Source organism: Balaenoptera borealis (genome assembly GCF_965194805.1).
Source record: "Balaenoptera borealis genome assembly, chromosome: 21".
Classification (NCBI taxonomy): Eukaryota; Metazoa; Chordata; class Mammalia; order Artiodactyla; family Balaenopteridae; genus Balaenoptera; species Balaenoptera borealis.
In genome coordinates this window covers 30,828,576-30,841,186 of record NC_138880.1, presented here as the reverse complement: position 1 = coordinate 30,841,186, position 12,611 = coordinate 30,828,576, and the positions used below count along the sequence as shown (strand labels likewise).

At 42.7% G+C, this 12,611-nt stretch overlaps 1 protein-coding gene across 14 annotated transcripts in view; it reads right to left on the bottom strand.

Moving 5' to 3' along the window:
• The window catches only part of MCPH1 (microcephalin 1), a 345,817-nt gene extending 336,789 nt beyond the window's left edge, over positions 1-9,028 (bottom strand). For 5 of the 14 annotated variants that reach the window (XM_082375224.1, XM_082375227.1, XM_082375236.1 and 2 more), the window contains exons 1-3: positions 8,574-9,026; positions 7,441-7,532; positions 4,076-4,194 (exon numbers count right to left, since the gene is read on the bottom strand). In XM_082375224.1, the coding sequence (XP_082231350.1) occupies positions 4,076-4,194; positions 7,441-7,532; positions 8,574-8,613 (251 nt within the window). In that variant the 5' untranslated portion in view covers positions 8,614-9,026. Of the gene's footprint in view, positions 1-4,075; positions 4,195-7,440; positions 7,533-8,573 lie in introns of all 14 variants that reach the window. The other 9 variants (XM_082375225.1, XM_082375233.1, XM_082375231.1 and 6 more) reach the window with 3 other exon arrangements.
• Between the last annotated feature and the right edge of the window lie 3,583 nt (positions 9,029-12,611).

Genomic DNA, 12,611 nt, shown 5'->3' with positions numbered 1-12,611 from the left:
TAGAAAAGAAAAGGAAATATAAGGCATCCAGATTGGAAAGGAAGAAGTAAAACCATCTCTAAATACAGATTACACAACACTGTATACAGAAAATCCCAAGGAAATCACAAAAACACTTTGAGCTAATAACCAAGTTCAGAAAACTTGCAGAATACAAGATCAACATACAAAAGTCAGTTACATTTCTATATTTTAACAACTAAACAATGAAACAATTCCATTTACAATAGCATCAAAAAGAAAAAAAAAAATTATGAATAAATTTAACCTAAGAGGTATAAGGTTTGCACCCTGAAAACTACAAGGCATCACTGAAAGAAATTAGACGGCCAAAAAAATGAAAACACATCCAATGGCCATGGATTGCAAGATTAAATACTGTTAAGATGGCAACACCTACCTAATTAAAGACTCAATGCAATCTCTATCAAATATTAGTTGCCCTTTTCTTCCCCCTGAAGTTGAAGCTAATCCTAAAATTCATACAGAAATGCAAGGGAATTGGAAGAAGCAACCAATCTTGAAAAATCAAAATTGGAGGAGCCACACTTCCCAACTTCAAAACTTACTGTAAAGCTACAGGAATCCAGACTGTGGTGCTGGCATAAAGATACACACAGATCAATGAAACAGAATTGAGAATCCAGATATAAACCCATGTATCTATGGTCAATTAATTTTCAACAAGGGTACCAAGACAACTGACTGGGGAAAGAACAGTCTATTCAACAAATAGTGCTGGGAAAACTGGACAACCACATGCAAAACAGTGAAGGTGAAGCCTTACCTCACACCATGTGCAAAAATTAACTCAAGTATAACTGCAGACCTAAATGTAAGGATAAAACTATAAAACTTAGAAGAAAGCATAGGTGTACATCTTTACATCCCGGGATTAGGCAATGATTTCTAAGATGTGACATTTAAAACACAAGCAACAAAAGAAAAAAATAGATACAATGGACTTAAGAAAAATTTAAAAACTTTTGTGCTTCAAAGGATATCAACAAGAAAGTGAAAAAATAACGCACAGAAAGGGAGAAAATGTTTGTAAATATTATATCTGATAAGGGTATTATATCCAGGATAAAGAGCTCTTACAACTCAACAAGAAAAATAACCCAATTTTTAAAAAATGGACAAAGTATTTGAATAGACATTTCTCCAGATATACAAAAAGCCAGTAAAACCACGAGAAGCTGCTCAACATCACTGCTCATTAAGGAAATACAAATCAAAACTACAGTGAGATACCACTTCACATTCACGACAATGTCTATAAACATAAAAGAGGGATAAAAACCCTCATACGTTACTGGTGGGAATGTAAAATGATGCATCTAATCCAAAAAATAGTTTGGCAGTTCCTCAAAAAACTAAACAAGTAGTTTCCATGCGACTCATCAATTTCATTCCTAGGTGCATATATACCCAAGAGGATTGAAAATATATATTCATACAAAAACTTGTACACAAATGTTCAAGGCAGCATTACTCATAATAGCTAAAAAGTGCAAATAACCCAAAGGTCCACCTGCTGAAGATAAGCAAAACATGGTACATCCTTATAATTCAGCCACTCAAAGGAATAAAGTACTGACACAGGCTACAACACGAATGAACCTCTAAAACATATGCCAAGTGAAAGAAGCCGAACATAAAAAGCCACATATTGTACGATTACATTTACATGAAATGTCCAGAACAGGCAAATTCAGAGAGACAAAGCGTAGATGAGCGGTTGCCAGGGGGTGGGGCTGAGGGAACAATGGGGAGTGACTGCTAACGGCTATGGAGCTTATTTTGGAGTGACACAAATGTTCCTGAATTAGGTAGCGGTAATTGCTACAAATCTTTGTGAATAGAATATATTAAAACCCACTGAACTATACACTCAAAGGGTGAGTTTTATGGTATGTGGACTTTATCTTAATTAAAAAAAAGAAGAAATGCTAAACATAATAATTCACACTGAAAGGAAATAAGACCAGAGGAAACTCAGATCCTCAGAAATGAAGAGCAAGAGTCAATATATGGATAAATACGAGACAATCTTTTCTCTTAGTTTACTTAAAATACAGACAACTGTTGAGAGCAAAATGACAACACTGCCCTGTGAGCTTATAATGCATATAGATGTAATATGACAACACATGACAACACTAACATAAAGGATGGCAGGGCGGAAGCAACGGACACAATTACCAGGTTTCTATATTTTACGTGAAGTGGTACAATATTAAGTCTAAGTAGACTCAGAAGTTAAGCATCTATTTTGTAATCCCTAAAGCAATCACTAAAAATAAAAAAAAAAGAATGGAAAGAGTTTTAGTTTAAAAACTAACAGATCAAATAATCCAAAGTAGGGAAGGAAAAGGGAAGAAAGGAACAAATGTTATTTCCTGCCTTTGCTCGAAAGGCCAAGAAGCAGTGATCCTCCCCGGCCGCGAGCCCACCAGCACCACATCTTAGTCTCTGACACGATTCCCCACTCAAAGGAATCACGGTCTCTGCAGAAACGGCTGACGCCAAGGCTGGGGTAGAGCAGGTACAAGGTGTCAGACGGGACATGTCACAATGACACAAGAATCAGCTGAAGGGGCTCCCTCTATCCAAATCTGAACAATCTGAGCACCAAACAGACAGTAATGAACTACAAGCCCCTGAAAAATATAGGAACCTGGCAGTTGACACTAACCAGTTAATCAATCAGTGTGGGAGAAGAGAACGCTCTTTACTATAGTACACAGCTGGACACAGCTGGGCACAGCCGGGGGAAACAGGAGGAAGTGTCGAACTTGGAAAATAGTTGTCTTGTGAGATTCAGAGTTAAGGTTGGTTCAGGCAAGAATCATCACCGACGCTACACCTGGAGGGTAGGGGGAGCAGAATGTCTGCATGATCTTCAGTTGCCTTCCCACAGGTAGCTTATCAGTCTCAAGGGAAACAACAGTCACTACACAGCGGAAAAAGCAGCACACACCTTGCCAGGTGACCAAAGTTAACATGCAGATGAACACTGCAGGTCTCTGGGGAGGCACACCTCATTCGTGGAGCCTTCTGGGTGGGAAACCATAACCTGAGTCTAAACATGGGGCACAGGTCACGTCCAAAATGAAGAACATCTCATTTTAAACAAAAGGGTGGAGAGTGAGGCTGGAGTTTTCAAAACTGCCCAGGCCATAGAAGATAAAGAAATGGAATCAATGGCCATGCCTTACTGTTAGAGTTTTTTTAATTAATAGCCTTTATTCTTTTAGAGCAGCTTTACACATCAACAGCCAAAGTCTATGCCTTACATTTTACATCACTGCTTTCATGTAAATTCACTCTAGTTTTCTAGAAAAGCAGCAGTATGACTCCTTTACATCTGGATTTCAGGGAACTCGATTTACATCATCTGAAACCCCACTACCTCTGACCTCAACCTCCTCCTAAGCTTTCTCTCGACCACTCCTGCATGGGCTCAACTGTGTCCCTCAAGTTCACATGAAGTCCTAATCCCCCAGTACCATAGGATGTGACTGTAGTTGGAAATGGGGCCTTTAAAGAGACAGTGAAGGTTAAATGAGTCATTGGGGTGGGCCCTAACCCAGTGAGACTGGTGTCCTTACAAGAAGAGGAGATGAGGACAAAGAAACACGCAGACCAGGTGAAGACACAGAAGTAAGATGGCCATCAGCAAGCCAAGGAGAGGCCTCATAAGAAACCAACCCTGTGGACACCTTCGTCTTGGACTCCTAGCCTCCAGAACTGTGAGAAATAAATTTCTGCTGTTTAAGTCTGCAGTCTGTGGTATTCTGTTAGAGCTGCCCTACCAGACTAACACAATCTGCTTCCTTACTGTTTCCTGAACACACCACACATACCCCGTTCCCAGGGCCTCTGGGCAGGCTAGGAGTTATACCACACCCATCTCGCGACTCAGGAAACTGAGGATGTTAAAAGACCCTAGTAAGAGGCAGAGAAAAGATGGCAATCAAACTTTATCTGGTTCAGTGATTCACGCAAAATACCTCCATACTCTACCCATACTAGATAACTTAAGGGTGAAAAAACAAAAGAAACGACTTACTTTTCAACCCAGAGCACTGAGACGAGCTTCACGCCTCTCTTCCGCGCTTTGGCCCAGGTGCTCTGGTACCCGTCTTTGAACACAACGTGAGTCACTTGTTTGTTGAAAGTTTTTGAAACCTGCAGACAAAATGCAGAAAACGAAAGGTAAATTATTGTTATACTATTTTCACACAGTTTCTTAAGTACAAGCCAGTGTCACTCCTGTGACACTGCATTTGCAAAAAAAAAAAAAAAGCAACAAAATAATTAGCAAACAGTATCAAAGTATAAAAAGGATAATACATTCCTACCACTTGAGTTTATTCCAGGACTGCAAAGTCGGTTAACAACAAAAAGTCAATCACTATCATTCACTACATTAACAAAGTAAAAGAGAAAAATCACAACCATCTCAATATATGCCAAAAACGCATTAAAGTTTAAAAGTTTATTCATGAGGAAAATTCATAGTAAATTAGGATCTGAAAGTTGGTACAAAACTGCATGATGGGAAATGCTAAAAGCCTTCCGTTGAGAAGAGGATCCAGATGAGGATGCCAGGTATCTCCATTCTATTCAACTGGCCCCAGCCAGTGCAGTATGGCACGAAAAAGAAATAAAAAGTGTTAGGAGTAGAAACAACAGAAATAAAACAGTCCTGTGCACATAACGTTCAATTGTGCACACTGTTAAAATCCCCAAAACGCCACAGAATTCATAAATGAGTTTGTGAGAAACTCACTGAGAAAACTTACCGTTTTCTGGACACAAGGTGGTTACGCAAAAATGAACTATTTCTATGTAACAGTGGCAGTTAGAAAAAAGAATTCAAAAGATACCATTTATGACAGCATCAAAAATAACTGGAGAAAATTATAAAACATTCCTGAAAAAAATTAAAGAAACCCAAATCAACAAAGGCATACATCATGTTCATGGGTTAGAAGATTCCATGTTATAAAAATGTCAGTTCTCTCCGTACTAGTCTGTTGTTGTCAATCCAATACCAATCAAAATCCCAAAAAAGCTTCATGTTGTAAACTGACAAACTGACTCTAAAATGTTATTTGGAAAGGCAAAAGGCTAAGAATAGCCAGGACACCTTGAAGAACAAGGAGAAGACTTATGAAGAGTTATTATAAAGAGTAATTAAGACAAGGTGGTTTGTCGTGAGAACAGACTATATGGACACAGAAACATGGTTACCTGACTGATGACAAAGGTGTTACTGTGTAGCCTGGCTAAAGGACAGTCTTTTCAATCAAGAGTGTTGAGATGAATGACCACCCACATGGGAAAAAATGAAACTACTTCACACCATATGCAAAAATTTAAATCTAAATGTGAAAGGCAAAATGATAAAGCTTCTGGAAAATAACGGAGAAAAATCCTCATAACCTCGGTGGAGAAACAGATTTTTTAAAACAAGATACACACACAAAAGCTCACAATAGAGAATAAACTACTTTACAATTATCATCAAAAGACACTGTTAAGAAGGTGAAAAGGCAAGCCACAGAGTGACAGAAAATACTGCAATTCACATGGCTGACAAAAGGGTCAACGGAAAAATATAGAGAATGCTTACAAATCAAGAAGAAAAAGAAAAACCCAATGGAGATATTAGCTGGAGACTTGAACAGGGTTTTCAAAATAAATATGTGAAGATGTGAAGGAAAATGCAAATTTAAACCACCATGCTATGCCACCAGAAATGCACCAGGATGACTGAAGGTAAAGACAGACCTAACCAAGCAGATACAGCAGTGGAGCTTTTATATGCTGGCAGAATGATAAACTGATTCAAATACTGCAGAAAAATGCTCGGAAATCATTGATAGTTTTCTCAGATGTGACAACGGTCTTCCATCACACAGAAGATGTCCTTGTTCTTAAAGATGCAGACGAAATATACTGAGGGGCAAATTATCCTACCTGCAACCTACTTTCAAATAGCTGAGGAAAAAAATACACATATAAATATACTGTTCAGAGAGACAGAGTCAAAGCAAGTATGTAAAGATGTTAATTGCTGGATCTATGTTCACTGCACTATTCTTTCAATTTTTCTATTTGAAAATTTTCTAAATAAAGGTGGAAAAAAAAAAAAAGATTCAAGAGATCTAAGACCTTAGCACTACTCTCAAAAGCCATTCTGCCAATTCCTGTGTCCCACGGCTTTGTTTCTCAGCCACAGTAACACGTGCAGCCCAAGTCTGCGGTCGGTATCATCAGGCGGAAGCTCTCCCGGATTCCTACCTTCCAGTGTCAGAGAAAAGGTGTCTTCTCAGGTTCACAAGCAAGCCCCACCCTGCATTCTGACCGTCCTCCACCCTATCTGCTCCCGGCCTTTACATCTGGTCTCGTCAGGGCAGGGACTAGGGTGAGTCAAGGGAAATTCGGGAGCACGTACTGCCTGACGGTGAATGCCGCCTTGCAGTTTACCTTATGCCCTTGCTTCACCCTAATCCCTGCCCTGCCTTCAATGCTATCTTACCCGTATTAATCTCTCCCTTCACCAGCCTATCGGCCACCCTCCCCCAGATCCCAACATACACACACACACACACAAATACACACACACACACACACACACAAATAAACTCTGTTCACAGCTGAACCCACTCGGAGAGCGTCTGCCTCCACCATCTCCGTTCCTCGGGTCTCCATGATTCCGGGGCTAATTTCCACCCGCTTCACCCAGTTCACTGACAACTGCGATAGGCCCAGCACTGACCTTACAGTTCTCAAGCCTGAAGAATACTTCCCAATCTTAAGATTCGATAGTGTTTTAAAAGTCCATCTTTGAAGCCCGTCCCTCCTCCAACTTCCAGCCTTGTTTTCTGGATTCTCCTGGCATCCTTCTCCGCCTGGTTCCATGGCTCCCCTCGGCGGCCCCTGAAATACTAAATAGGCTCCACCCGCAGCACTTTCCACGCTAACTACCTGGGTCATCACCACACCAGTGGCTTCACCTGACCCTTAAGGCCTTGACGCCTAAACCATCATCTCTAGCCCTGAAAATCTCAAGCTCCAGGTTTGTACACCCGAATGTCCATCAGATACTTCCAGTATACCCCAAATCCACAACGTTTCCATTACAGAACAGTTCCTTTTCCTGTATCCCGCACTTTCATCAACAGCATCATGCAGCCAATGGCAGGACCGATATTTTTATCCTCAAGCTCTCCTCTCCCATCACCCACAAGCCCAACTGTTCTCAATTCTTCATACCATGGCTTTCTTCTTCCTCCTGCCATTTACCCACTGTCTTCTTTGTCCTTCGTGTTCTAAGCAAAAACTCTCAAAATAAGAAAATGCAAGTAGATCTCCGTATGTTTCAGAGGGCTGTCAGACGCGGCACTGGTAAAATGAATTTCCTACCTTTGCCCCCATGTCCGCAAGTTGATCCGTAAATGTCTTTGAATAATTTTCTGTTCCACTGGCTGACCACACTTCTACATACGCCACAACATCTGAAAATAAACAAGATACTAGCGTGAAATATATCTGATATTCCAGCATACCTCGCCCAAGGGTTTCGATAGATTTTTCTCCTGTTCTATTTACATTCAAAAGTAAGTTTTACATTTCTTCTGTTAAAAGCCTATTCAAAATAGTATTAGTGCTATTAGAGTTTTTAAAATTTCAAAGGGAAAACAACTTTACTCATACACACGTCACCGTTTACATTCTCAACTGGATGGTCTTCCCAAATTCCTAAAACCAAAGCCGAACCTTTTCTAGTGCAAGAGCCTGTTTTCTGTAAAGAACCAGAGAGCAAACAGCTGAGGCTCTGAGGGCCATACCAGCCACTCAATTTCACGGCTGTCGCACAAAAGCAGCCAAAGACAACACACTAATGGGCAAGCATTGCTGTGTTGCATCAAAACTTTATGAACAAGGCAGTCTGGGTTTGATATAATTTTCATCTGTCCTCCCGTCTTCTGTTCCCCCGCCCCAAGCCATGTAAAAAAGGCAAAAAGCATTCTTCACCGGCAGGCCCTACAGAAAACGAGCATCAGGCAGGATCCAAGGGGCAGGGAGCGTAGCTGACGGGCGCCGCTCCGACCCTGATGCTCTCCAGGTGTGCCCGGAGGCGGTGATTCCTCACTCAGCGGCCGAGACGCCAACGCTGACAGAGGCACGCGGGGGGCGCTACCCTTTCGTCCCCCGATCTCACTACTGCCCCTACCCCCCCCAATCCACCTGGCCAGAGACGCCAGAACCCAGAAAACGCTGAAAATCAAATCCACCCACGTCTCCCGCCCCGCCGCGCGTCTGCACCGCCGGCCCCACCGGACCGAACCCACGTGGGGCGACCCCGGCACTGGGCTCGGAGACACACCCCACCCCACACGGGTGGTCCCGGCGCCGAGGCCGGGGACAGGCCCCCACCCCCCGGGCCGACTTCCGGGAGGGCCGGGCAGCAGGCCCCGCGCGTCCCGCGAGCCCGGTCCCCGCACCTCCCGACCCCGGTACCCGTCCTTAAGCCGGCTCGACCCCCACCCGCTCACCTTTCAGGACGGGGCCCCCGAGGGTCCCGGGGGCCGCCATGAGGGGCGGCGGGGAGCGCGCCGCTGCGGAGCCGCGAGCCTGACGGAGCGGCGGCGCTGAGCATGCGCAGCGCGGGCGCGCGCCGCTCAGCTCCGGCTGCGCGGAAATCCGCTGCTCCGCGTTTTCTAAACCGCCGATGGAAGGGCGTGGAGGGGGGGGGGACTAAGGCCCACCCTCGCGAGAAGTGGAGACAAGCTCTTCTTGCCCAGACTCGCATCCCCCGCAGGTCTACGCTGCGGGTCAGGTCACGCACGGGGACCTCGGGCCTCCGATATCCGAAGGGGGCCCCGGATCTCCTGTTCCCGCCCGGGGGAGGGGGTGTCCCGCTTGCCTGGCCGCCCCCTCGAGCTCTGCGCCCGCAAATCCCGGAGCGGATAAATCCTGGCTGGAGCGGGCGAGCCCGACTCTCAGGAGCAGCCCGGCCGCCGGCCGCTCTGCCTCCGGATTTCAAACCTCCCGCCCGCTCCCCTGCAAGCCCCGCCCCCGCCTGCAGGGCCCCCCCCCCCCCCGAGGGCTGCGCGCATGCGCCCCGGGGGAGACTGTCCCAGCCCCCAGCTTCCCGGCGGTGACGTTTAGGGAGGGGAAGGTCTTGCCCACCTGTTGATAAGTTCTCTGTTTAATCTCCCTGAAACACCGAATCAGTTAAAGGACCCATGCCGTCTGTAGTGTAAAAAGTTTCATTTTCAATGACCTGAGTACCATCTTTGTGTTCTACCATGTAGGATATAATCTATTCCCAAGCTTAAAGAAAAGCGTAATCTTAAAGGGATTCCCTTATAACCGAATGGTTAGAACAGGCTTCATTTTGAAATCAGACTGGACTTGGAGTTTGGAGGCTAATATCAGCCACTAACTAGCTATGAGATGTTGATGAGTTACTAACACTCTCCAAGCTTCATTTTCTCATAAAAAAGCAATAATAATAGTAGAGATAATACCTAATGTTTAGCGAGCACTTATCATGTAAGTGATGTATGATCCAAGTTTAGATGTATTATCAAAGTTAATCCTCCCTATGAGGTGACTGTTATTATATAGCACTTATATGTATTTCCTCCTGGATTCTCACTAAAGTTCTGCTATTTTTATAGGTATTTATTATTGTAACCTGGAGACTAACAGTGGACCCCTCCTTTGCCCACCCCCCTCTCCTTTACAATTAAAAAAGCTTTCTCTTACTTTATACTTTGTGTCATTTGATGCTTACAATGGGCCCTGTTAGGTAGAAAGTAAGCAATATTATACAATTTATACCATAAGTAATCAGGTTCAAGAGAGGTTACCTGACTAGTCCAAGGCAACAAACAGCTAGTAACAGATGATGCTGGTTGGAACTGGAAACTATACAAGTTTAGTTCTTTCTACTACATCCAGTGGCAGGGTATGTGTACAAGAATATTGACTGCTCATCTTTCATTCCTTCATTCCTTCATTCATCCCTAGTTGTTATACCAGCTGTTAACAGGATCCAACGAGCCCACTGTGGTTCTAAAGAATCACCTTGAGTATATGCAGCTGCCAAACCCCACTTCCTGGACTCAAATGTCTGGTCAATAACTGTATCATTATCACAAATTGTTGACTTAATAAACTCTACTCTGAGGAAATGGGGACACAGTCTACTTGGGAGTGTGAACTCAGCTCAAGAAGGAATAGCAAATAACAAAAAGCGTTAAAATATGGGTAAATCTAAATGCACTTGGTCTAAATAACAATAACAAAAATGGATTGTATAAAACAATAATAATAGTCTCATGAGGTTAAAATACAGTGTACAGAAGTCCCCCCTTATCCATAGTTTCAATTTCCAAGCTTTTAGTTACCCTCTTCTGATTTGATTGACTACCTCTTCACATCAGAAGGAGACCCTATCATCTAAGTTGATGTACACCTCACCATTAAGAACAAAGTTAATTAAACTACTGGGTTCAAAGAAACATGACCTTGGCACTAATATAGTGTAGTTTTATTTTTTGTCATTGTATTTCTATTTGGGGTTTTTAATAAAATAACCCAAAGAAAGGATCTAGTAAAGTCTAAAATAAGTTATCCGTGCTTCTACGTTTTTGCTCTCTGCAAAAGGATCAAAGATGAAAGCCATTTTTCTCTGCCAGTACTCACTCACAATAAAAGGGATAAATACTTGAAAGCCCTTTATACACACTCAGGACAAAGGGAAGCTGAAAATATTGACTTTCCTGAGATGCACACTTCAGCTCAGCAGGTGGTAGGTGTTCAGAGGTTCCTTTCTGACAACTGACCACTTTTGGACAGGAATTGGGATGAGCCCATCTCTGAGAAATCCTGCAGACAAGTCAGATACAGGGCCCAGGTCTTCAGAAGGAAACCCTGGTGCCCCGGAGTATGAAGTTCCCTCTGGAATCTTCCTTTTTTTTTTTTTATTAATAAATTAATTTATGTATTTTTGGCTGTGTTGGGTCTTCGTTGCTGTGCACAGTCTTTCTCTAGTTGTGGCGAGTAGGGGCTACTCTTTGCTGCGGTACATGGGCTTCTCATTGCAGTGGCTTGTCTTGTTGCAGAGCTCAGGCTCTAGGTGCAGGGGCTTCAGTAGTTGTGGCACGTGGGCTCAGTAGTTGTGGCGCACGGGCTTAGTTGCTCCTCGGCATGTGGGATCTTCCCGGACCAGGGCTCAAACTGTGTTGTGTTCCCTGCATTGGCAGGAGGATTCTTAACCACTGCACCACCAGGGAAGCCCTGGAATCTTCCATTCTTAACAGTACTGCATCAACATTTAGGGCAGAAGTGGATCTGTTTTCCTAGGAGTTCATGAATTTCATAGGTGAGGCACAGATCGCTGAGTTACATTTTCCTTTGTGGTGTTTCTACAAAACAAAAACAACAACAAAAAGGAAAAAAGACAGTGGAGAGAGACTTGACTAGAACACATTAAATGTAATAGAAAACTTTAAAACTTTATAATCTCCTAGTGAAAATATAAATCTCTAATTATTAGTATTAAAAGGGAATTTAGCATTTTCTTTAATAATAGCAAAATATGCTTTTCTCAAACTTAAAATTCTTAAAAATAAAGGTTTGATGTGTTCCAAAATTATTATTTGATGGTACAGAATAACTAACATGCTTGCCCTCAAAAACATGAAAAAATTGTAAAAACCATGAATACATGAATTAAGTGAATGACTGAAAAAGGAAGAAGGGAAAAAAACGCAATGAAAAATTGAAGAACTGAAATGATTTGCAAGAACAATAATGAATTATTTTAGTTTTGTGTCTTGGTCATGTTTTACAGCAATAAAAATAGAACTTTATAGCTGACTGAATAAGTAATGTTCTTATCCTAATAAACTCAAATATGTGTTCAAATAATATAAGGATTCTTTACGAGGGGAGTTTTTACCTAGACCAGCCGCTTCGCTTAATTGCCAGGAAATGTGTTGTTCATTATCTTTATTGCTGCCAGGATCTATGTAAAATTCAATCAGAAAAACCGAACAATACTGCCCTTCTGTGAGTAGAACAGATGAAACACAGTGAGACAGATCTCCAGGGAATTGCTTCTCTGCCAGTGCTGGCTTTTTTTTTAATGTTGTTGTTTTCAGTTACCCCAGTAGCTGCAATTATAAAACGTAAGTTAGCGCCTCTCCCCGCCCTTGGTGCTTTGACTGCACTTAGTATCTACCTCTTCCTTCATTTATTGACAGTTATTTACCATGTCCAATGACCAGCGACTTACAAAGGGGAGTAGACGCACCATTTGGAAGCAGGTCGTTCAAAAGAATTTCCTGTGGCCTGAAGTAAATGCCCCTGAACACTCTGATTCAAAATGAAATTGCCTGAAATCCTTTTTGGAAGCAAAGGGCTGAACCCAAAAAGTGTCCACCATGGAAAAATGTGCACAATATACCGTTAAACTGAAAAAAGTAGGGCACCAAGTTATATATGGTATGACCTCAAATTTGTTAAAAAGTCTCTATTCAGGGGACATATTCAAGCCAAGGCACATCAGTACAGCGATA